The sequence below is a fragment of the Somniosus microcephalus genome, chromosome 2 (assembly GCF_052327205.1).
Source record: "Somniosus microcephalus isolate GS21.2 chromosome 2, FLI_Smic_1.0, whole genome shotgun sequence".
In the NCBI taxonomy this organism is placed as follows: Eukaryota; Metazoa; Chordata; class Chondrichthyes; order Squaliformes; family Somniosidae; genus Somniosus; species Somniosus microcephalus.
In genome coordinates this window covers 267,576,891-267,603,531 of record NC_140988.1, presented here as the reverse complement: position 1 = coordinate 267,603,531, position 26,641 = coordinate 267,576,891, and the positions used below count along the sequence as shown (strand labels likewise).

Here is a 26,641-nt window from a genome sequence, read left to right as displayed (position 1 = left end):
GTATCTCTTTTTTGACTTCTTTCAACAGCTTCAGAGTCATGCCAGCAGGGCCTGGTGACCATGAGTTCTGCTAATTCGTCAGAACAAATTACTTTTGCACAATAATTCCACATCCTCCTCCAGTACACCTATAGAAACATAGAAGATGGGAGCAGGAGTAGGCCATTCGGCCCCTCGAGCCTGCTCCGCCATTCAATGTGATCATGGCTGATCATCCAAATTCAGTACCCTGTCCCTGCTTTCTCCCCATATCCTTTGATCCCTTTAGCCTTAAGAAATATATCCAACTCCTTCTTGAATATATTTAATGAATTGGCCTCTACTGCCTTCTGTGGTAGAGAATTCCACAGGTTCACCACTCTCTGGGTGAAGAAATTCCTCCTCATCTCTGTCCTAAATGGCTTACCCCTTATCCTTAGACTGTGACCCCTGGTTCTGGACTCCCCGACCATCGGGAACATCCTTCCTGCATCTAGTCTGTCCAGTCCTGTCAGAATTTTATAAGTTTCAATGAGATCCCTTCTCATTCTTCTAAACTCCAGCGAGTATAAGCCCAATCGACCCAATCTCTCCTCATACGTCATTCCTGCCATCCCAGGTATCAGCCTGGTGAATCTTCGCTGAACTCCTTCCATGGCAAGAACATTCTTCCTCAGATAAGGCGACCAAAACTGCACACAATACTCAAGGTGTGGTCTCACCAAGGCCCTGTACAACTGCAGCAAGACATCCTTGTTCCTGTACTCAAACCCTCTCGCTACGAAAGCCAACATACCATTTGCCTTCTTAACCGCCTGCTGCACCTGCATGCTTACCTTCAGCGACTGGTGCACAAGAACACCCAGGTCTCGTTCTTGGTTCTACCATCATTTGTAAAAATTGTATCAAAATAAGTATTTAATATCTTTGTCATATCTACATCCTCCAAAATTAGACTTCTTTTATCCCTGAGTCATGCTACCCTTTTTTTTTTAATGTTTATAAAAGCCTGTACTATTTCCTTTCATAATGTCAGCAAGCCTTGTTTTATATACTTTCTAGCCCTTTTAATCTCGTTTTTGACCCCCCCCCCAATTACCCTTGTCATATTGCTCATGATATTAATTTTATCTATGGTGAAGTGTGAGGTAATGCATTTGGGGAGGGCTAACGAGGCAAGGGAATACACTTTCAATGTGGTAGGATACTGAGAAGTGCAGAAGATCAGAGGGACCTTGGAGTGCATGTCCACAGACCCCTGAAGGTAGCAGGACAGGTAGATAAGGTGGTTAAGAAGGTATACAGGATACTTTTCTTTATTAGCCGAGGCATAGAATGTAAGAGCAGTGAGGTTATGCTTGAACTGTATAAAACACAAGTTAGGCCACAACTGCGTGCAGTTCTGGTCACCACATTACAGGAAGGATGCGATTGCACTAGAGGGAGTGTAGAGGAGATTTACGAGAATGTTGCTTGGCTGTGGAATTTTAGCTATGAGGAAAGATTGGATAGGCTGGGGTTGTTTTCTCGAACAGAGGAGGCTGAGGCGAGACCTAATTGAGGTGTATAAAATTGAGGGGCCTAGATAGAGTGGATAGAAAGGACCTATTTCCCTTAGCAGAAGGATCAATAACCAGGGGGCATAGATTTAAAGTAATTGGTTGGAGGTTTAGAGGGGATTTGAGGAGAAATGTTTTCACCCAGAGGGTGGTGGGGGTCTGGAACTCACTGCCTGAAAGGGTGGTAGAGGCAGAGACCCTCCTCACATTTAAAAAGTACTTGGATATGCACTTGATGTGCCATAACCTACTGGGCTACGGACCAAGTGCTGGAAAGTGGGATTAGGGTGGATAGCTCTTTGTCGGCCGGCACGAACAAAATGGGCCGAATGGCCTCCTGTGCTGTAAATTTCTATGATTCTATGCCTCCCTTTTTAGTTTTAATCTCTCTTTATCCAGAGAACAGTATTCTTTGATGCAACCCCTTTATATAGGAATATATTTACTATATCCATCTCGTATTTGACGACTTCCACTGAGGATCCATTGATCTGTTTCCTAACTCTTGTACCCAGTTAATTTGAGCATGACTCCTTTATATCTCTCTGAGCTTTGTCTTTTTCCAGTCCAGAACCTTACGACTCTTTATTACTTTTTTTAACCTAATTTTGTTGTGATCACTATATCCCGATTGTTCTTCCATTCCTAGTCAGTAATTTGACCTAATTCATTTTTAAGAACCAAATCGTGCAATGCTGTTTTCCTTGTTGGACAATCATAGAATTACACAGCACTGAAGGAGGCCATTCAGCCCATTGTGCCTGTGATGGTAGAGCTATCGAATTCATCCCACTCCCTTGCTCTTTCCCCATAGCCCTGTCATTTTGTAAACCTTCAAGTATTTAACCAATTCTCTTTTGAATGTTACTATTGAATTTGCTTCCACCACCCTTTTTCAGGCAGTATATTTCAGATCACAACAACTCGCAGTATTTAACAAAAAAAATGGCTTCCTCATGTCGCCTTTTGCCAATCACCTTAAATCGGTGTCCTCTAGTTACTGATCCTCCTGCCACTGGAAAGTGTTTCTCCTTATTTACTGTATCAAAACATTCATAATTTTGAACACCTCTATCAAATCTCCTCTTGGCCTTCTCTGCTCTAAGGAGAACAGTCCCAGCTTCTCCAGTCTCGCCACATAACTGAAGTCACTCATCCCTGAAGTCACTCATTCTCGTAAATCTCTTCTGCACCCTTTCCAAGGCCTTGAAGTCCTTCCTAAAGTCTGTTGAAATTATTATAAATAGGAATATTAAGTTCCTGGTCATGTCCAAACCTACGGTTGTATTATACAACTGTATTATAGCTTTTATATCATTCCCTTTCATCGTTATTAATGCTTCTAACTCTCCAATTTTGTTTTGAATGCTTAATGCAGCCACCACTAAATCCCGACTTCAGTTTTTTTTGAAACCTTGCGCCTTGCTCTTTCTCTTGGGTTTTCTCATTTATTTTTTGATAGCCCTTGCCCTTTCCGCAACAGTGCTTTTTTAAATCTCTCATTACCTCATGGCCTATTTTCTTTCATTTTAGATGACTGTGTGGGGAAATTTAGATAGTACTGCAAGAGTTCCTTTTATGGATCTCAAACAGATGCCTGGCTTGTTAATGCAGGGTAAATAGATAAAGATAGTATTTCAGTGGCATTTTAGTCTTAAGACTGCACTAAAAACAAAAAACGATCTTTTTTTCTGTGTTTGTGTTTGTTTATAAAATTTGCAAATATATTTTCACACATTTTCTGTGAGTTTTAAAATACTCTTGCTTGTAAACACCTCTTTAGCATGTGTTTGCAGGCAGACATTCACAGAATCAACTTCCCTTTCTGACCTACATGTGAACTGATATTGTAAGTGATCCTCTCTCGTCAGGCACTTTCCCCTTCCCTTTCAAAACTACTGTCATCTCCCTCCTCAAAAAATGACTCTTGACTCCTCTGTACCCTCCCCACCAGCTTCATCTCCCTCCCTGGTGATTGAGGTTGCTACAGTTTGGTTATGCCTGATGCATTGTCAATTCAACCCCGAGCTGAGCTTCTGACCCCATATCCTCGCCATAATATAGTCCACATCTGCCCCAACCTTAGCCCAGCTGCTGCTGAAATCCCATTAATCTCTTGGATGGGAGACCAGCCTGCACCCTCAATGAGTTTAATTTTGTTCAAATTTCTGCTACTGTCTCCTATCCTGCTTGCCCATCACTGACCTACATTGGCTCCTGGGCTCCCCCACCTCAGATTTAAAATTCTCATCCTTCTGTTTAAGTTCTCCTATGGCCTCATCCCTCTCTATCTCTGTAACTTGCTCCAGTACTACAACCCCTACATTCCCCTTTCCCCCGAATCTGGTCTCTTGTGCATTCCCCTCTCCCTTTGCCCCACCATTGGTGGCCTTGCCTTCAGCTGCCTAGGCCCCACTTTTTGGAATTCATTTCTTCTCCTTTAAAACTGACATTTTTTGCCATGTGTTTGGTTATCCCTTCCTAATATCTGCTTCTTTGGCTCGGCGTCTATATATTTTGACTCCTATGTGAAGTGCCATGCAGTGTTTTTTTTTATGTTAAAGACGCTATATAAATGCAAATTGTTGTTTGTTAATGATTCCTCAGATTGCTATATTAGGGATGCTATCATATCTGCTTGTCATAATATGCAAAATGTTTGGGTCATGAGCACTGTGCTAAAATAACAATGTATTGAAAGAATTCTCTGGAAAAGTGTCTTGATGGAAATAAATCTACAGTAAGTACATCTTCAGTAAAGACTGAAAAACATGATAGAACTTGAACATCTCTTAAGCATTCTGGAGTATTCAGAGCTGTAAAAGTTAACCCTTGTTAGTTTTTCAATTCTATTTGAATTTACTTAATTTATCCAGTTGTGTGAGCCCAAAGGTTATTTTATTTTGGAAAGTAGTGGTATGTTTTTTGTCTTCTATATTTGGTATTAAATGCAGTCAGACATAAGATGTTGTGTTTTATTTGGCTATGCAAATCAGTCATCTAGTTGGAACCTTTTCTTTCCACATGTACACTGTTGGATTTTGCTGTTGTAGGGTATATGCAACCAGTGTTTTTGTGATTTTTATTTTCTCTTGTACTGGTACATCCTAGTGCATTATTAGTGGTGAGTGCCACAGTATCCTTCCGAATGTTAGTCTTATTAGTTTTGCTTTTAAAAGATTCATGACCTTTTCTGGCAAATGTACAGTAATCATCATTCATAGAGTCATAGAATCATAACGGCACAGAAGGAGGCGATTCGGCCCATCGAGTCCGTGCCGGCTCTCTGGAGCAATCCAGTCAGCCCCATTGCCCCATTCTATCCCCGTAGCCCTGCAGGTTTATTTCCCTCGTGCCTATTCAGTCTCCATTGAAAACATCGCCACTCGCTGTGTAAAGAAAAGTTTTTCCTCACATCCCCCCTGTATCTCTTGCCCAAAGCCTTAAACCTGTGTCCCCTAGACCTTGTACCATCAACTAGTGGGAACAGCCTTTCTCCTTCTAGCCTATCCAAACCTGTCATAATCTTGTACACCTCTATCAAATCACCCCTCAACCTTCTTTGCTCTAATGAAAACAAATTCAGCTTCTCCAGCCTGTCCTTGTAGCTAAGATTCCCCATCCCCAGAACCATTCTGGTAAATCTCCTCTGCATCCTCTCAAGGGCCTTCACATCCTTCCTAAAGTGTGGTGACCAGAACTGGACGCAATACTCCAGTTGTGACCTAACCAGCGCTTTATAAAGGTTCAGCATAACTTCTCTGCTTTTGTACTCAGTACCTCTATTTATGAAGCCCAACATCTCATATGCTGTCTTAACCACTCTATGTCCTGTCACCTTCAGGGACCTATGCACATTAACTCCCAGGTCCCTCTGTCCCTGCACACTCTTTAAAACTGTGCCATTAAGTGTATATTGCCTCTCCCTGTTCCTTCTGCCAAAATGCATCAGCTCACACTTCTCTCTATTAAATTCCATCTGCCACTTGTCTGCCCATTTTGCCAGCCTTTCTATGTCCTGTTGCAGTCGACTGGTATCATCCTCACTGTTTGCCAAACCCCCAAGTTTGGCGTTATCGGCAAATAGAAATTCTACTCTATTCCAATATCCAGGTCATTTATTTCAAAAAAAGCAGTGGCCCCAGCACTGACCCTTGGGGAACACCACTGTCTACCATCCTCCAGTCTGGAAAAACAGCCATTTATCACAACTCACTGTTTTCTGTCCTTAAGCCAATCCCTTACCCAAGCTGCCACTGACTCACCTATTCCATGAGCCTCAATTTTGTTATCCAGCCTTCTATGTGGTATTTTGTCAAGCGCCTTCCTAAAATCCATGTAGATAACATCCATTGCATTCCCTTCATCAATCCTCCCGGTTATTTCATCAAAAAATGCAATTAGATTAATCAAACACGATCTGCCTTTTACAAATCTGTGTTGACTCTCCTTAATTAGCTTAAACCTCTCCAAGTGCCTGTTAATTTTTTCCTTGATTATTATTTCTAAAACTTTACCCACCACTGATGTTAAACTGACCGGTCTGTACATAAGAACATAAGAAATAGAAGCAGAAGCAGGAGTAGGCCATTCGGCCCCTCGAGCCTGCTCTGCCATTCAATAAGATCATGGCTGATTTGATCTTGGCCTCAACTCCACTTTCCTGCCCGCTCCCCATAACCCTTGATTTCCCCTGTTTTTCAAAAATCTGTCTACGCCTTGAATATATTCAATGGCTCAGCCTCCACAGCTCTCTGGGGTAGAGAATTCCAACGATTCACGACCCTCTTAGAGAAGAAATTCCTCCTCATCTCCGTTTTAAATGGGTGACACCTTATCCTGTGCCCCCTAGTTCTAGATTCCCCCACGAGGGGAAACATCCTTCGTGCATCTACCCTGTCAAGCCCCCTCAGAATCTCTTATGTTTCAATAAGATCACCTCTCATTCTTCTAAACTCCAATGAGTATAGGCCCAACCTGCTCAACCTTTCCTCCTAAGACAACCTCTTCAATTCAGGAATCCACCTAGTGAACCTTCTTTGAACTTCCTCCAAATCAAGTATATCCTTAAATAAGGGGACCAAAACTGTACACCGTACTCTAGGTGTGGCCTCACCAATGCCCTGTACAGTTGTAGCAAGACTTCCCTACTTTTATACTCCATCCCCCTTGCAATAAAGGCCAATATTCCATTTGCCTTCCTAATTCCTTGCTGTACCTGCATGGTAACATTTTGTGTTTCATGTACGAGGACACCCAGATCCTTCTATACCGCAGCATTCTGTAGTCTCTCTCCATTTAAATAATATTTTGCTTTTTTATTCTTCCTACCAAAGTGGATAACCTCACATTATACGCCATCTGCCAAATTTTTGCCCACTCACTTAACCTATCTATATCTCTTTGTGTCCTTCTCACAACTTGCTTTCCCACCTATCTTTGTATCGTCACCAAATTTGGTAACAGTACACTTGGTCCCTTCATCCAAGTCATTAATATAGATTGTAAATAGTTGCGGCCCCAGCACTGATCCCTGTGGCACCCCACTAGTTACAGTTTGCCAACCTGAAAATGACCCATTTATTCCGACTGTTTTCTGTGAGTTAGCCAATCCTCTATCCAATCTAATATTACTCCCAACACCGTGAGCTCTTGTGCAGTAACCTTTTATGCGGCACCTTATCGAATGCTTTCTGGAAATCCAAATACACTATATCTACTGGTTCCCCTTTATCCACCCCGCTCGTTACATCCTCAAAGAACTCTAGTAAATTTGTCAAACACGATTTCCCTTTCATACAATCAAGCAGAGGCAACATGGTTTTATTATGATTTTCTAACTGTCCTGCTATTACTTCCATAATAATGGATTCCAGCATTTTCTCAATGATAGATGTTAGGCTAACTGGCCTATGGTTTCCTGCTTTCTGTCTTCCCCTCCTCTTAAATAGGGGAGTTACGTTTGCGGTTTTCCAATCCGCTGGGACCTCTCCAGAATCCAGGGAATTTTGATAGATTACAACCAACGCATCCACTATCTCTGCAGCTACTTCTTTTAAGACCCTAGGATGTAGGCTATCGGGTCCAGGGGACTTGTCAGCCATTAGTCTCATTAGTTTGCCTGGTACTTTTTCTCTTGTGATAGTGATTGTTTTAAGTTCCTCCCTCACTATAGCCCCTTGATTATCAATTATTATTGGGATACTTTGTGTCTTTACTGTGAAGACCGATACAAAATATTTGTTCAAAGTCTCTGCCATTTCCCTGTTTCCCATTATTAATTCCCCAGTCTCGTCCTCTAAGGGACCAACATTTACTTTAGCTACTCTCTTCCTTTTTATAGTTACTAGAATTATCCTTGCACCCTTTTTTTGAACAATGGTGTCACATTTGCCACTTTCCAATCCTTGGGCACCTCCCCTGCATCTAGGGAAGATTGGAAAATTATGGCAAGCCTTTTTGCTATCTCCTCCCCCAATTCCCTTTGCAACCTGGGATGCAAGCCATCTGGACCAGGCGACTTATCCACTCTATGCATACCCAGTCTTTCTAGTACATCCTGTCTAGCAATTTTCACACCTTCCATTGCTTCTACCTTTTCCACTTCTACCGATATTTTGTCAGCATCCACCTCCTTAGTAAACACCGATACAAAGTACTCATTGAGTGTTCTAGCCTTGCCCTGTGCCTCTAAGCATATATCACCACCTTTGTCCCTAATAGGCCCCACCCCACCTCTTACTACCTGCTTACTGTTTACGTGCCGGGAGAAGATTTTTGGGTTCCCTTTTATGTTAACCGTCATTCTACTCTCATTCTCTCTTTGCAATCTTATTTTCATCTTCACTTCCCCTCTCAACTTATTGTATTTGGTCTGGTTCTCCCTTGAAGAATTCATCATACACCCTCTTATTTTTGTTTCTTCATCTTAATCTCCCTCGTCGTCCAAGGTGCCCATGCTTTGGTTCCCTTACCCTTCCCTCTTGTTGAAATGTACCTAGCCTGTACTTGGAACATCTCCTCCTTATAGATCACCTATTGTTCTGTTACAGTTTTTCCTGTCAGTCTTTGGTTCCATTTTACCCTGGCTAGATGCTTTTGCATCCCATTGAAGTTAGCCCTATTCCAATTTAGAAGCTCCACTCTAGATTGTTCCTTGCTCCTCTCCATTGCTAATCTAAATCTTATGATATGATGATCACTCATCGTTCGCAGATGACACGAAAATTGGTGGGGTGGTAAATTGCGAGGAGGAAAGCCTCAGGCTACAGGACGATATAAACGGGTTGGTCAGATGGGCGGAAAAGTGGCAAATGGAATTTAACCCTGAAAAGTGCGAGGTGATGCATTTTGGACGGACAAATAAGGCAAGGGAATATACAATGAGTGGTAGGACCCTAGGAAGTACAGAGGGTCAGAGGGACCTTGGTGTACATGTACATAGATCCCTGAAGGCAGTGGAACAGGTAGATAAGGTGGTTAAAAAGGCATATGGGATACTTGCCTTCATTAGCCGAGGCATAGAATATAAGAGCAGGGAGGTTATGATGGAGCTGTACAAAATGCTGGTGAGGCCACAGCTGGAGTACTGTGTGCAGTGCTGGTCGCCTCACTATAGGAAGGATGTGATTGCTTTGGAGAGGGTGCAGAGAAGATTCACCAGGATGTTACCTGGGATGGAGCGCCTCAGCTATGAAGAGAGGCGCTGGACAGGCTGGGGTTGTTTTCCTTGGAGCAAAGAAGGCTGAGGGGGGACCTGATTGAGGTGTACAAAATGATGAGGGGCATAGATAGGGTAGATAAAGAGGAACTTTTCCCCTTAGTAGGGGGGTCAATAACAAGGGGGCATAGATTCAGGGTAAGGGGCAGGAGATTTAGAGGGGATTTGAGGAGGAACTTCTTCACCCAGAGGGTGGTTGGAATGTGGAACTCAATGCCTGAAAGGGTGGTAGAGGCAGGAACCCTCAACATTCAAGAAGCATTTGGATGAGCACTTGAAATGCCATTGCATACAAGGCTATGGACCAAATGCTGGAAAATGGGATTAGACTGGACAGGGATGGATGGGCGGCGCAGACACGATGGGCCGAAGGGCCTCTTTCTGTGCTGTAAAACTCTATGACTCTATGACTCGTACCCAAGTGTTCTCTCAGACACTTGGTCGACCTGGCCCACCTCATTTCCCAGCACCAGATCCAGCAATGCCTCCTTCCTAGTTGAGCTAAGAACATACTGGTCAAGGAAATTCTCCTGAACACATTTCAGAAATTCCTCCCCATCTTTCCCTTTACCCTAGCATTATCCCAATCGATATTTGGGTAATTAAAGTCCCCCAGTATCACCACTCTATAGTTCTTGCATATCTCTGCGATTTCCCTGCAGATTTGCTCCTCTACCTCCCTCTCACTATTTAGAGGCCTGTAGAATACCCCTAATAGCATGATCATACCCTTTTTGGTCCTCGACTTTAACCAAATGGATTCTGTTCTTGTCCCCTCAAGAACATCCTCCCTTTCGAACACTACAATGTCTTCCTTATTCAGCACTGCAACCCCACCTCCCTTTTTTCCTTCCCTATCTTTTCTGAGAACCTTGTACTCTTGAATATTAAGTGCCCAGTCCTCGCCATTTTTAAGCCACGTTTCCGTTATTGCCACAACGCTAATTGCGCTTGTAGCTCACCAACCTTATTCACCTCACTTTGTGCGTTTACATACATGCATTCTAAACCCATTCCTTGAAGTGATGCGTATAGAAATTCGATTTTAGCATTGTAATACCTGAGTCAGTATATAAGACGACAACGTACATTTATATAGCGCTTTTAACGTAATAAAATGTGCCAAGGTGCTGCACAGGAGTGTTCTCAAACAAAATTTGACACTAAACCATGTGAGATACAAGGGCAGGTGACCAAATGCTTGGTCAAAGATGTAAGTTTTAAGGAGCATCTTAAAGGAGGAAAAAGAGCTGGAGAGGTTTAGGGAGGGAATTACAGAGCTTGGGGCCTAGGGTCAGTAATGGTGATCATGAAACTACCGGATTGTCGTAAAAACAGATTTCCTTCCCTGAAGGACATTAGCCATCCTTACCGGTCTGGCCTATATGTGACTCTAGACCCATAGTAATGTGGTTGACTCTTAACTGCCCTCTGAAATGGCTGAGCAAACCACTCGAGGGCAATTAGGGATGGGCAATAAATGCTGGCCTTGCCAGCGACGCCCACAACCCATGAACAATTGACTTCTTCATCCCTCGGTTAAGGAGGGGATAATCAGCTGAGGTTCTGGTTCCAGCTCCTGATTGCCATCCATTGACATCTGGAAAGTACACAAATGGGTGTTGGGTGATGTTTGGGCATGATTGTGATTCTCTTCCACCGCTGCTCCATAAATGAATAATTTTGCCAACGATCAATGTCAAGGTACACATGTGAAGAATGGCCACTTGGGTGAGGTGCCAGAAGGGTGCTGGCACTCATTCAATCATACCCAGCAAGAGTGAATGCATCCAGGAAAAGTGAAGGGCAGAAGAAAATTGGCAACAGAAAAAGGGAGCTCTATGCTATTGCTTAGCTAATGCTTTTTAAATTTAATAATTCCCAGCTGTGTATACAAAGACACATAATAGATACTTAAAGGATCACTGGATGGAACACAAACCCTATGTTCCAGCACTTATTGTCCAGGTTTGCATGTGAAGAAAGGCCACTTGGATGATGTATGGGGAGGGTTGCAGGTTCCTACCTATGTTGTCTTATTCTTACTGGCATCCAACACTTAAATCTTTTATTTCTTCATGGATATTCTTTGAAGTTGATGACTCTGACCCATTTTGTTTGAGTACCTAAAACAACTCGAGTCTGGTGTGTTTGCATCACTACACAGCTTGGGTAGTAGAGTTCATTAACACATGCAATGTTGTTTCTGTTGTTGAAACCCTCATCCATGCTTTTATTACCTCCAGACTCAACTATTCCAATGCTTTCCTGGCCGGCCTCCCACCTTCCATCCTCTAAACTTCAGCTCATCCAAAACTTTGCTGTCTGTATCCTAACTTGCATCAAGTCCTGTTCATCCATCACCCCTCTGCTCACTGACCTACATTGGCTTCTGGTCTGGCAATGCCTTGAATTTAAAATACTCATCCATGTGTTCAAATCCCTCCATAGCCTCGCCCCCTCCCTATCTCTGTTACCTCCTCCAGCCCTATGAGATCTCTGTGCTCCTCTAATTTCAGCCTCTTGTGCATTCCTGATTTCTATTGATCTACTATTGATAGCCATTTCTTCAGCTGGTTAGGCCCTAGGCTGTGGAATTCCCTCCCTAAACCTCTCTACCTTGCTCTCCCCTTTTAAGACGCTCCTTTAAAAGCTACCTGTTTGACCAAGCTTTTGATCACCTGTCCTAATATCTGTTTGTGACTTGATCTCAAATATTGACTGATAGTACTCCTATGAAACGGCTTGGGATGTTTTACTACTTTTTAAAGGTGCTATGTAAATGAAAGTTGTTGTTGTAATCACACTGATACCTTCCCTAGTTCATTTTTTGGTCGTCAAGTCACTATCCCCTCATCCTATTCACTCGGTCATTGGTGTCCCTTTGAGATGTAGGGGAGTAGAGTTTCTGCTTCGGGTGCAATCGGGAAATTGGGCCAAAAATCTGCTTAAAATTGCGCTGGTTAGGTTAGGCTTCAAGTTAATTTGCATTATCACAAACGTACAACCTTCAATGAACCAGCACAATCGGGCAGCGTAACCGAGTGCAATTTTTTAAAAATTCCATTCGAAAGTATTCCTTGATGTATTTAAGAATCATAACCTGGTGCAGTTTTTAGTACAGCTGAAAATTGATTTATCAGGGAAAAAATAATTTTATTCAGGGTGTCCAGTCCTCCACTTATGAGTAACCTGATTTAAAATCACTGAAAATGACTCAAAATCTACATTGAAGGGGAGTGGATCTAATGGGATAGTTCTTTCAAAGAAACGGCACCAGGCATGACTGGCCGAATGCCCTATGATCCTATGAACCATATAATGGTTTAATTGGTGTACACTAGTCAGTTTCTTAGTAAATTAAATATTTGTTGATATGAAAATACTTTTAAAACGTGCCTACTGTGCACCTAAGAAAATGAGAACAATTTTGAACCTTCCTGAACCAGCGGAATCTCACAATTTTGACCTGGGGGGTGTGGCCAGTTTTGTGGGTGGGGCCTGATGCTGGTGAATTGAATCTTGAACCAGCATAAAAGATTGGAGAAAACATGCGCGTAAGTGCTTTTGGGCATAACTCTCTCATATTTAAAATTCCCCAATCTTTTGCACTGGTTCGGCCGATTGTGCTGAAATCTGGGCGCAAATCTAACAAATAATCTACTCCCTATATAACTGATAAAATTTGCTCTCTTTTTGGGCCATTTATTATACTGCATTGAGACTGCTAACTTGCCATTTGAAATGATATACCTGCTAATCTGTTTGAAGCTAGCAAAATATCTTTTTTTTGTTATTCATCCACGGATGTGGGAGTCGCTGGCAAGGCCAGCATTTATTGCCCGTCCCAAATTGCCCTTGAGAAGGTGGTGGTGAGCCTCCTTATACAACTGAGTGGCTTGTGGGTCTGGAGTCACATATAGGCCAGACCTAGTAAGACGGCAGATTTCCTTCCCTAAAGAACATTAATGAACCAGATGGGTTTTTATGACAATCTGATAGTTTCATGCTTTATTTAGCAGATACTAGATTTATTTAATTAACTGAATTTAAATTCCCCTGTGGTGGGATTTGAACTCGTGTCTCTGGATCATTAGCCCAGGCCTCTGGATTACTAATCCAATAGCATTACCACTATGCTACTGTACCCCTGACTGATCTCTATTGTAATAGTATTACTTCAGTATTTTTCTCACTAAATAGAGTAGGAGGCTTGACATGCGGCTTTTCATTGATTACATAACACAAACAGTAAGATGTGGGTGTTGTAATATTCAGCCTCCCTTCTTCACCATCGTACATCTTCAAAAATCCACATATATTTGCCTAATATGCTGGTAAGAAGAATATTTTTTGTGGACTATTTGTCATGATCTGGAGCTTCATTTAAAATGTTGCTATTTGTCTAAGTATGTATGTCTAAGCTGAATGTGACTGATTTTCTTCACATTTGTAGATGCTGATAGTTTGAAAGGTCACAGTGGTCACACTATTTGGAATAGCACGTCAGATTGTAAGTTCATCTAGAATGAACTTCCATTTATTTGATTTGTAGAATAATGAAGTTTCAGTCCACACAAATTGTATTGCCATTTGCAGTCACCAGGCTGAAAAATAGTTCCATGTATGTCTGTGGTGGTATTATCCAGTTTTTGTTGCTGGATTAACCCAAGTATAAAATATTTTTCTTCATTTACCCATGGTCCTGTTGCAGAGATTGGTGCTAATTGGTATATTGTTCCTTGTTGAACAAAGACATAGTTGCTATCAGTTTGATCGAATTTGTAGTTGTGTACTGTTTGAACTTCTTTACCTGCAGAAGTGGTATTGTGAATGCTTTAAGGTGTCTTTGGGTTTAGTTTGCTGTGCATATCTACATGCTTTGGGTTTCTCTTTTGTCCTCTGATGGAGTATCTTCCATTGAAAGATATTACTTGTATGTGCGGATAGTACATGGGTAAATAACACAGATTAGATATCAAAAGGAGGATGTTGAATTGTCTAAAACTTTTAGTAAAATATTGAATGAGATGTGTGAATTGCTAAGTAGATTCACCATTTTGTCTGTCAAAAAAATCAAAAGCTACTCTTGGTATGTGCTCTAATTTTTAGGTGGTGTTAACTTGGTCATGGTGATGCAAAGGTGCTTACTCAGTTAGTTAATTTGCTATATTTTTATATATATAACTAATTGCTATATATTTTAACATTTTATACATATACATACCTGGTTGGCATAGCACTTCACTTCAAATCCAACATACTCTGGATCAGCATATCCATCTCTGCAGAAAATTAATCCATGCAATCTCAATTCCATTCCTAAAAGCTGTAAGACCATTGGTGAAAGCTGCCCACAGTTTGGTGGTTGTTCTTGGGCATTCCCATGGAACCGAGGATGACTTGCTTCCACATTAAAAATTAGTTCTCGGGTGACTGATGAGTCCAATGCGGGACCTACAGTCTCTGTCACAGTTGGGGCAGACGGTGGGTGGAGTGCTTGGGTTGGCGTGCGCTGCTTGCGCTTGGCTTCCACTTGCTCCCGGCGAAGAGACTCTGTTAGGCGCCTTCCCGGATGCTTCTCCTCCACTTTGTGCTGTCTTGGGCCAGGGATTCCCAGGTGTCAGTGGGGATGTTGCACTTTTTCAAGAAGGCTTTGAGGGTGTCCTTGAAGCGTTTCCTCTGCCCACCTGGTACATTGGTTAATGTGTTTTCATGAAATTCTTCCACATTTATTTTAAATGGGTTTTGTTAAAGCAAAAAGAGGAATTTTATGCAGATGTGTTTCAAATCCTATAGTGGCAGTCTCGCCCACAAGAACTGTAAAAATAGCTCGTGTGGGAAATTGTAAATTTCATTGGTATGATAGAGGGTTCACTTCCAAAGTTTAGGTTTGGAAGAAAAGTTTCAAGTTTGGAATTGATTGCCAAGTAACACTTGAACATCTCTTATGATTTTCAGGCTGTTAGATATTTCCCTCCTACTCGGTACAAAGGATAATTTCTGTAAGCAAGCCCTCCCAACAAATCGAAGTGTGACTTTGTGTACTACAATATCCGGTAATTTAGCATTGCCCAAGATTAAGCAGAGCACCCATGCTACTATAATTTGCTCTTTAGAAATGACACAAGCTCCCTCTCATATATCCTCCTCATCTTCAGATAACAAGAATAATCACTGTCCAACCTTGTGGCTTGGGCTGTAATCTATGAATCAAGTTTATTAAAAGGTAATAATAAACAGTAGCAAGAAATTAGAACAGTAGATTTAATTAACCTAAAACCTAATATTCTTAATTTCCAGTTTCAAAACTAAAAAGAGCTGTATTGCTTTCCTAACACTCCTCGTAATACTAAGGCTGGATTAGCATCTGTCATACAAAGTTTATATGTGAGTTTGAAACCCTCCTGGTGCCTTGTCCGCTTGCCTCCATTTGGGCTGCTGTATAGTAGAACAGGAGGAACTACTGAATGAACCAAAAGCTGCTGAATATATTTCTCACCTGGGCACAGAGCTATTGTTCAGTCAGTGAGTGCTGTCAAGAGCCTGGCTGACATTTTTTGAACAACAACCCCATCTCCTGGCAGATCCACAATTGGCTTGGTCTGCTTTTGCAGCCTCTGTAAAGTACTTCTCAAATAATGACAATTTGCTGGCCAAAGTGAAAATAAAGAAATTACTGTTATCATCGCTAACATTTGCATATTTTGTCATGCAACCTTTCATGGTGTGTGAGTGTCACGAGCCAGCTTTCATAATAGGTGACTGAAGCACCTGAAACTTTTGTCAAACTCCAGTCAGAAATGTGAATATGAATTCTCTTCCAACACCAAAGTTAAGTCTGCAGTAATGAGTTTAAAGTGGTACTCTTATAAGCCTTATTGTCACAATTGCTGTGACTCCTGACTCAGTGATGTGAATTGGGACTGATGCTTGTCCCTGTGAATATCCTCCTCCTGCTGTAGAAAAAAATGATTGTGTTGATAGTGGGGGGACTCTCTGTTAAAGGTCAAGGGTCGATGGCTTTCTCTTGTTCAGATGGCCACTGCTTGGCACTCTGTGAATGTTACCTGTCACTTGTCAGCCCAAGCCTTGATGTTATCCAAGTCAAGCTGTAGGCATAGGCTGCTTTATTATCAGAGGAGTTATGAATGCAACTCAATACTGTAGAATAGTCAGTGCATGGCCCCACTCCTGACTTTAGAAGATCAATGATGAAATAGCTGAAAATGGTTGGGACAAGGATCCTTCTCTTAGGAGCTTCTGCAATTATGTCCGGGGACTGTGATGGCTAGCCTCTGAAAACCACAAGCATCTTCTTTGAAATTAAGAGAAATATGCAGGAATAACAGCTGTAATAATGGGTGACTTTACTATTACCAGTTCAAACCAGCCCAGATTAGTAAATTTAAGTTTATATTTTTAACCTGCACAAATGCTCAACTGCTAAAAGAAATACAAATCAAAAAGCAGCTAACTGTACCACCTACTTAATCAACTAATTGACTTACCACCAGCCCACAGGTAAGGCACCAGCTAACTGTCAAACCAATAGCTGCCATCTATTATTTTTTATTCTACCCATAATCCCTTAATGCTGCTTCGTCTATTGACATTCTTGGTCTCAAATGGAACTCCTATGTCTCCTTTATTGCTGCCTCCAAGGAACATGGTTTCTTCCTTTTGTGCTAAACATTTTCCCCCTCTGGATCTCTCAACTATATAAAGCCAAAATATGTCAGACTTGACAGCTGACATTTAAAATAGTTCTCTCCCCTGAGGCATTGTCCCTGTACCTTCAAAATAGTGTCAATATCCCCTCCTCACAAAACCCACCCTAGGCCCCTCTGTCCTTGCAATCTACCACCTCATCTCCAACCTTCCTTTGATCTCAAGTCCTTGAACATGTTCTTGCCTCCCAAATCTGTGCTTCACTTTCCTGCAACTCCAGGTTTGAATCTCTCCAGTTAGGTTTCTGCCCCTGCCTCAGCACTCAAACAACCTTAATCTAAATCACAAATGACATCCTCTGTCACTGTGACCATGGTGCGCGATCCTTCATTGTTTTTCTTGACCTCGGCCTTTGACGCTGTCAGCCACACCATCTTCATCCTTCCTCCTCCGTTGCTCAGTGGGACTGCCCTCACTTAGCTCCACTCTTCCTTATACAATCATATGCAGAGCATCTCCAGCAATGGCTTCTCTTCCCACCCCCCCCCCCCACACCTTTGCCTCTGAAGTACTCCAAGAATCTATCACCACCTCCTGCCCCTTGGCGACATCATCCGAAGGTATGGAGTCAGGATCCATGTGTATGGTGACGTCACCCAAACCCACCTCACCATGACCCTTCTTCTGCCTGTGTTGTCCGCCATCCAATCCTGCAGAGCTGCAATTTCTTCCACTTAAACATTGGAAAGACCGAAGCCATTGTGTTTGGCCCCTGCCACAAACTCTACACTTAAAGCACCGACTCCATCCCCCTCCCTGGCCACTGTCTCAGATTGAAACTGACTGTTCACAACCCCGAGCCAAGTCTCTGAAGCCATATCCTCTCTGTCACGGAGACCACCTACTTCACCTCCATAACCTCACCTGTCTCTGCCCATCTGCTGCTGCAACCCTCATCCATAGATTTTGTCATCGCTAAGACTGAACTATTGCAATGCTTACGTGGCTGGCCTCCTATCCTCCACCCTCCATAAACTTCAGCTCAATAAAAACTCCTGTATCATATCCAAGTACCGCTGACCTACATTTGCTGCCTGTCCCCCAACACTGATTTTAAAATATTCCTCCTTGTATTCAAATTCCTTCATGGCCTGGCTTTCTCTGTGACCTTCTCCAGCCCTGTGACCCTCCGAGAACTCTCCGTTTCTCTCACTCTGGCCGCTTTTGTGTATCCCACACTTAGGGTTGCAAAATTCCAGGAATTTTTACAAGAGGAAACTTTCCATGGGAATTTTGAGTTTTTTTTGCACACTGATGGTTTTTGTCTCTGACCCTTATATTATCTTTGTCATCAAAATTGACATACTGTTCCATACAAATAAAAACAGGCTTTCAAAACTTTATTTAGGTCATAATTTTGAACTTTATTGAACCCCCACAAAAAAGACCCATCTAAAATAAAATAAAGAGCGTCAACTTATTTAGCCTGTAATTTGTCCTTATTTCGTCCCTTTGAGTCTTCTACTCATCATTGCTCCTCCTGATTCTCTGACTCTGGCTCTGATGTGTCCATTTCCTCCTCTGTGTCACTGTCTAGCTGTGTGGTGGACACTTCTGTATCTGGCTCAATAAGTTGTAGGTTCGCCCGGATAGCCACCAGTTTCTCCACTCTCTTGTTAGTCAGCCTGTTGCGCATCTTTGTATGCGTATTCCCAAAAAGTGACCAGTTTCGTTCAGAGGTCGCTGATGAAGGTGGGATTTAGAGCATCACCGATGCAATGGGTGACAGGGCCTCAGATGCACAAAGTCCCTTCCACCAGGTATGTGCACTGATATGCTTGCATGATTCCCATATCCCATCCCCATTCCAAAGACCTTGCTTGGTAGAGAACTTTGACAGACTTCCCAGAACTTTGCCCACGTCCAGATTGAGGTGGCGTGAGAGGGTAGAAATCACACTGTAAGCGCTGTTGATCTGTTCTCCAGAAAGTATTGGTCTCCCAACATGCTTTGGGTCCAGCATGTATGCTGCAGCATGAATCGGCTTGACACAAAATTCTTGACACGTCTGTATGAATTGAACAATTGCCTTCTCTGCTTTGAGCAGCAGGGATGTGGGTAGGGCAATGCTGATTTGTTCTTTTAAATCAGCAAAAAGCCTGAGAACATCTGACAAGACAGCGTCATCTCCTTCAATCTGAGCAATTGCAGATGCTACTGGTGAGAGTAGTTTAAGGCTGCTAACCACTCTCTCCCAAAACACATCATCCAGCAGTATTTTCTTGATGGTGGTTTCCATATCCCCAGACTGGGATATTGCCATTTCTTGCAGCGATTCCTTACCCTCCAGAAGGCTGTTGTACATAATGACAATGCCACCCCATCTAGTGTTGCTGGGCAGCTTCAGTGTGGTGTTCTTGTTCTTTGTCGTTTGCTTGGAGTTGTAGGTTGCTGCAACTACTTGTTTTCCCCTGACATACTTAACAACTTGCTTGGCTCTCTTGTATAGTGTTTCCATGGTTCTCAAACTCATGATGTCCTTGAGGAGCAGGTTGAGCCCATGAGCTGCGCACCCAATAAACGTAATGAGGGTAGACCTCCTCCACTTGAGCCCAAGCAGCCTTCATATTCGCAGCATTGTCAGTAACTACTGCAAAGACCTTTTGTGATCCAAGATTGTTGATGACCGCTTTCAGCTCATCAGCAATGTATGTGCCTGTGTGTCTGTTGTCCTTTGTGTCTGTGCTCTTGAAGAACACTGGGAGAGGAGTGGAGATGATGTAGTTTATGATGCCCTCCCCTCGTACATTTGACCACCCATCTGAGATAACTGCAACACAGTCCGCCATCCCTATAGTTTCTTTGAGCTTTCCTTGGATTCTGTTATACTCAGCCTCCAGCAAATAAGTAGACAAAGCATGTCTGGTGGGAGGACAGTATGCAGGGCGAATAACATTGAAAAATCTCTTCCAGTACACATTGTGAGCCTGTCGCATATACAGCTCGAGCTCATCTGCATTCTTCTGGCTATGGTTATCCATTGTATCAAAGAACCTTCCAAGTGGGCCAGGAGTTGCTGATGATAAGGAGCCTGATGCTGAATGTGAACCATCATCCTTTTGAATGGAAGTAGAGGAACTCTGGGCTGACTGCTGTGAGTTTTGAGTGAAGTTGTTGCATTTGGATAAATGCTGCTGCATCTTTGTGGCATTCTTTACATATGGCTTTGTACAGTATTTGCACATGTACACAGTCTTTCCATCTTTAATGCCTGGGGTAAAATGCTTCCACATATCCAACGGTAAACGTGGCATTGTTCTATGCAGAGAAATAAAGGGCATTCGTCTGTGTCGAACTGCGGTCGATCAGCACGATTGCAACAAGGTGAGTACATTTTTCCTGATGCTCCATGTGATGGAAGCATGACCTGTGCACGCACGATGCTACATCACCAATAGAGGGAGCTAATCGCGCATCCAACCAATCGGGACACATTTGTTCACAGTCACACACAAAACTTGTAATTATTAAAACAGTAAGAAGATAAACATATATTGATTAAGAAATTCCTTAATAATTAAGATTCCATCTGTTAGTAATTTTAAGACAGGACCTGTGGGGGGGAAAAAATGAAAGAAATACAAAAAAAAACTATTATGCTAGCATGTGCTGTTTTGGGCAAAATCCCCAAGCTAAACTTTCCATGGAAAATTTCTGGAAATTTACTGGAAACTTTCCACCCTTTCGCAACCCTACCCACACTCCGTTCACCCCAGTATTGGCAGACATCTAGGCCTGTGCTCTGGAAATCCCTCTCTCCCTTTCCATGAGCCTCCTTAAACCCACCTCATTGACCAAGTTGTTAGTCGGCCTTCCTACTATCTCCTTTTTGACTTGGTGTCAATTTTTTGTCTGATTACACTTCCGTGTAGACTCTTGGGGTGCTTTTTAAATATTAAGGACAATATAAATGTAAGCTATTGTTGAATACTATTGAGAAAAGTATATGTTTGGTTAAGAAAAAGACTTTGAGGTGATCTCACTGATGTTTTCAATATTATGATTAACAAACTTAGTCTAGGTAAAGTACTTACTGCAGTAAATGATTTCAATATCTAAATAATTTGATAGAGTAAGCAGGGAAGTTGGAGGGATATCTTTTACGTAAGATAATAGATTTATGAAATGCATTACCCCGAACATCTTTGAAGCACACCGTACATATATGAATTCAAGAGGCAACTTGTGTAGTTTCTGGTGTAAAATGGATTGTGGGTCGATGGGGTGAAAGTGGTTGAAACAGGAGGAACTTATTGGGTCTTATGCCTTCTCTTGATTCTTAAAGAATTTTTGGGTTGTTTTATCACTGGGGATATTGGAACTATGGGAAACATGGACTTGAATCTGGTATCTTTTTTGCCCAGCTTTGTCTGGGCATTTGATGTCATTTATGATAAACAGAGAGAGTAATATTTCATCATTATTTGGTGCAGCTAGATGGGATCAGCTTTCGGTGGCTTTAATAGTTTAAAGTTGCAATTAGCACTTGTTAGATCTTAAACACTGAAACCCAATTGAAAACTCTTGTTTCCCTCTGCCTCTGATGTTTTCTCTTACTCTCGTGTTTCTTCTCGCGCGCATGTTTTCTCACTCTTGCTTTCTCGTGCATGTGTTCTCGCTCTCGTGTGTGACCATTCCTGGGGGGTATGAAAATGCAATCCATTATCTAAGCCATTGTACTTTTTTCCTGTTAGACTGAGTCAGACAGCAGAATGTCATTCACCAAAAGAAGTCACTTTGGTAGACTGTGTGGATGTTGCACAGGAACAAGATAAATTATAAGCTAGAATGCAACACCACCACTCTGTGGTTACATCTGCCCCTTGTATGGTTCAGTAGTCTAATATACATATAAGCTCTTGAGTGGAGACCCACCGTCCCAAATGCTGTACTCATTTTGATAAGCATATAACCGGTATGTTTCCCTCTGAATCTCCTTTTAGGAAATTAGCAATGTTGAGATGGTGACATTCGAACTGAAAGGGTATGGCATCAAATGATCCCTTCAATTCTCACTGTCATTGCTTTTTTTCTCTGTGTACAGCCCTCTAGTGAGCTAAGTATATCTGGTCATCTATAACTGGGAAAAAAAATCACAGGTTATTCTTTACAATACTATCATGCATGCAGTTTAAGCAGTAATTTCATCTTGGAAGTTATGCCTATATTCATAACCACTCAAGGTTCATTCTTGCAGTTCATGAAGTTATTTGACTTTCTCAAGTCTGTTAAGAGCCCTTCTTGTATTGCTCAGTAGCCCACTGAGTGAGGAACTAACAGACCGCAGGCCGGGGATGGAGCCTGGGCCCTTCCTGTAATGGCTACTGTGTTTGTCCAAATAATGTCATCTCACCTCAAAGTAATTAATTGTATGTGAAATATTCCGTGTCCTTTGAAAGATATGATATGGTGTCATATGAAAGTTTTAAAGATTTTTTTTGTACTAAAATTGCTAATATTTGCTTTCAATTTCATTTGTTGGTATTTGTTCTTTTTTTATGTAGCAGTCACTTAATGTTGAAAAGAATCCTGAAACTTTTGTTCGACCAGAGAATCGTTATGATGTGAATCGCAGGCGGCACAACTCTTCCGATAGCTTGGAGTCTGCTGGGGCACGTTCTGGCGGAGGTGTGTTAATTCATCAACTAATAAGTGTGGTGAGAAAATTAAAAGCATGTTTAGAAGTAGCATGTGGGGGGGGGGGGGTAAAATAGTGTATTACAGTAGTACTTAACTTTGCTAAATATTGAAATTAATCCCTTAATGTAAAAGTGTTTCAAATCTCAGTCACTCATTTTGAATATGCAGTTCACTTTGTAATTTATTTCATGTAATGTGGTTAAAAGTGTCCAGGCTGCATAGGACTGTCCAAATGTAGCTCGTTTAGTAAGTCACAAGTGAGTGTATTTAAATCTGGGCTGACTTGTCCAGCCTGTGAGATAAAACTTACTGGATACGATTTTACCTGTGTCTTTTTGACATTATTTGGTATCAAATTAATTTGCTGTGAAGTCCATTGTCTTTATTATTCTTTACTTGATATATTACAATATACAATATCAAGTAAAGAATAAGGTACCACATAAAAGGTTCTTGCGCAAGATAAGGGCTCATGGGGCTGGGGTAATGTATTAGCATGGATAGAGGATTGGTTAACGGACAGAAATCAGAGAGTAGGGATAAACGGGTCAAAGTGATATAGACAGGTTAAGTGAGTGGGGAGATAGAGTACAATATGGAGAAATGTGAGGTTATTCACTTTGGTAGAAAGAATAGAAAAACAGAATATTTTTAAAATGGTGAGAAACTATTAAATGTTGGTGTTCAGAGATTTAGGTGTCCTCATACAGGAAACACAGAGTTAGCGTGCAGGTACAGCAAGCAATTAGGAAGGCAAATGGAACGTTGGCCTTTATTGCAAGGGAGTTGGAGTACAAGAGTAAAGAAGTCTTACTACAATTGTACAAGGCTTTGGTGAGACCACACCTGGAATACTGTGCACAGTTTTGGTCTTAAGGAAGGATATACTTGCCTTGGAGGCCGTGCAACGAAGGCTCAGTAGATTGATTCCTGGGATGAGAGGGTTGTCCTTTGGGGAGAGATTGAGTAGGTTGGGGGTTGGGCCTATACTCTCTCGAGTTTAGAAGAATGAGAGGTGATCTCATTGAAACATATAAGATGCTGAGAGGGATTGACAGGATAGATGCTGAGAGATTGTTTTCCCCTAGCAGTCTAGAACTAGGGGTCATAGTCTCAGGATAAAGGGTTGGCCTTTTAAGACTGAGATGAGGAGGAATTTCAGGGTTCTGAATCTTTGGAATTCTCTGCCCCAAAGGGCTGTGGATGCTCAGTCATTGAGTATATTCAAGGCTGAGACAGATAGATTTTTGGACTCTAGGGGAATTGAGGGATTGGGTGGGAAAGTTGAGCTGAGGTCGAAGATCAGCCATGATCTTGAATGGGGGAGCAGGCTCGAGGTGCTGTATGGCCTACTCCTGCTCCCAATTCTTATGTTCTTATTTAAACACTGTAGTAATGAAGTTTACTCTCTACACGTTGGATGTGGTCATCCAGCAGACTGACCTTGTCATCGCGTGTGGCACTGTTTGTACAACATTTGGTTGGGTTTGTGTGGACAAGTGGTGATGCATTGCAAAACCTGTAAATTAATTGCTCAACTCACTCATAGGATGTAAATCATATCCCATGGGTATTTTCAATGTATTTTATTTCCTATATTAAAATTGGGTGAAGCTAATTAGGTGGAATTGTTTTTTTGGTGCCATATATCCCTTTGTGGTTTGTTTCCAGTGCAGCTAGAAACCGCAAGTACTAAACTGGATTAAGAAATAGGAGCAGGAGTAGGCCGTTCGGCCCCTCGAGCCTGCTCCGCCATTCAATAAGATCATGGTGGAACTTCTACATCAAATCCACTTTCCCGCCCCTTCCCCATATCTCTTGATTCCCTTAGTGCCCAAAAATCTATCGATCTCAGTCTTGAATATACTCAACGGCTGAGCATCCTCTTCGGGGTAGAGAATTCCAAAGATTCACTACATTGAGTGAAGAAATTTCTCCTCATCTCAGTCCTAAATGGCCAACCCCTTCTCCTGAGACTATGACCCCTCATTCTTGACTCTCCAACTAGGGGAAACAGCCTCTCGGCATCTACCCTGTCAAGCCCTCTTAGAATTTTATACATTTCAATGAGATCACCTCTCATTCTTCTAAACTCCAGAGAATATAGGCCCATTCTACTCTATCTTTCCTCATAAGACAACCCCCCTCACCCCTGGAATCAATCTAGTGAACCTTCATTGCACACTCCTCTAAGGCAAGTATATCCTCTGTGTCCTCCTCACCGCTCACTTTCCCACCTAGCTTTGTACCGTGGCAAACTTGGATACATTACACTCGGTTCGCTCATCTAAGTCATTGATATAGATTGTAAATAGCTGAGGCTCGGGCACTGATCCTTGCGGCACCCTAGGAAGGATATTGATCTGCCTTTGGTCAGATTTATATCCTTCCTTGGGTAAGGTGACCAAAACTGTACACAGTACTCAGTGTAGTCTTACCAAAGCCCTATATAATTGCAGCAAGACTTCCTTGCTCCAACCTCCTTGCAATAAAGGCCAACCTACCATTTACTTTCCTATTTGCTTGCTGTACCTACATGTTCATTTTCTGTGATTCATGTACAAGGACCCCCAGATACTTCTACATTTACTCCTCTCTCACCTTTGAAAAATATTCCACTTTTCTAGTCTTCCTACCAAAGGTGCTATCATATTTCCCCACATTATACTCCATCTGCCAACTTGCCCACTCAGTTAACCTGTGTATCCATATCCCTTTGCAGCCTCCTCGCAGCTTACTTTCACACCTAGTTTTGTATTGCCAGCAAATCTGGATATATTACACTCTGTCCCCTCATCTAAGTCATTGATATAGACTGTAAATAGCAAGCACTGATCCTTGCAGCACCCCACTAGTTACAATCTGCCAACCCGAAAATGACCTGGTTATTCCTACTCTCTTTTCTGTCTGTTAACCAAAACTCAATCCATGTTAGTATATTATCCTCAATTCCTTGAGCCCTAATCTTGTGTAACAACTTCTTGCATGGCACCTTATTGAATGCCTTTTGAAAATCCAAATACACTATATCCAGTGGTTTGCCGTTCTCTATCCTGCTAGCTACATCATCAAAAATAGATTATAGAACCATAATAGATTTGGCAAACACAATTTCCCTTTCCTGAAACCCTGTTGACTCTGCAGTAAATAACGACTCAACCGAAGTATTCCAAAAGGTAACTGGATCAATTGCTGTACCTGCATGTTAACTTTCTGTGATTCATGTACAAGGACTATTATTGTGATGTGGTTTCAAAATATTCTCAATTTCTGAAGTTAGTACATAGGAATGTAGGAACAATAAAGGCCCATATAGCGCACCTCACTTTCTTGGTCATCCAGGACTTTTAGCAGACTTGATTTGGCCATGTTTGCTACCCTAAACCTATGTCCTCCCACTCCGTTGAATCAGCAATTGGTTGAGTCGTTATTTACTGCACTCTCAATTTTCTTTCAGTTTGGCTCAAGGTTTAAGCTTGTAATCATGCCATCTGATTCTGCTGTCTTTGTTTTGCACAAAATACCTTTAAATTTATTTAATTAATCTAAAAAGTTGCATCCTCATCCTCTGAGAAGATATTGAAGACAAGGTCTTGTATTGTGGGATTTTCTTTTTAGGAAATGTTATTGTCAAACTAATGTATTGCTTTCTTATTACTTTTATTCCCAATCTGCAAACAGTAATAAAGTATGTTTGGTTTGTAGGAAACTTTGGAAGAAAAGAGAAGAATGGTTGGCGGTCACAAGGACGAGGCACAGAAACTGTTACTTCACGAAGTGGCTACCATGGAGGAAATCCCCGTCCTCGAAGTGGTACTTTTCATGGAGGAAAAGCCCCAGTATTGCATGAAAATAACTTAACGGAAGATGAAAATGGAAAAAAGGAAGAAAAGGAGAAACCTAAGCAATTTGAGGCTGAGGATTTTGTAGGTTGATTTAAAAAAATCTTAGATTAAGGTTGAATGTTAACACCATTTTATTTTATTTTAATTTAAATTGTAAATTCAGCAAA

At 41.8% G+C, this 26,641-nt stretch overlaps 1 protein-coding gene across 1 annotated transcript in view; it reads left to right on the top strand.

Moving 5' to 3' along the window:
* Positions 1–26,641, top strand: part of LOC147123373 (vasculin-like) — a 138,268-nt gene that overhangs the window by 11,535 nt on the left and 100,092 nt on the right. Inside the window, exons 4-5 of the mRNA XM_085971776.1 lie at positions 22,494–22,617; positions 26,335–26,555. Coding sequence (XP_085827902.1) covers positions 22,494–22,617; positions 26,335–26,555 — 345 coding nt within the window. The remainder of the gene's footprint in view (positions 1–22,493; positions 22,618–26,334; positions 26,556–26,641) is intronic.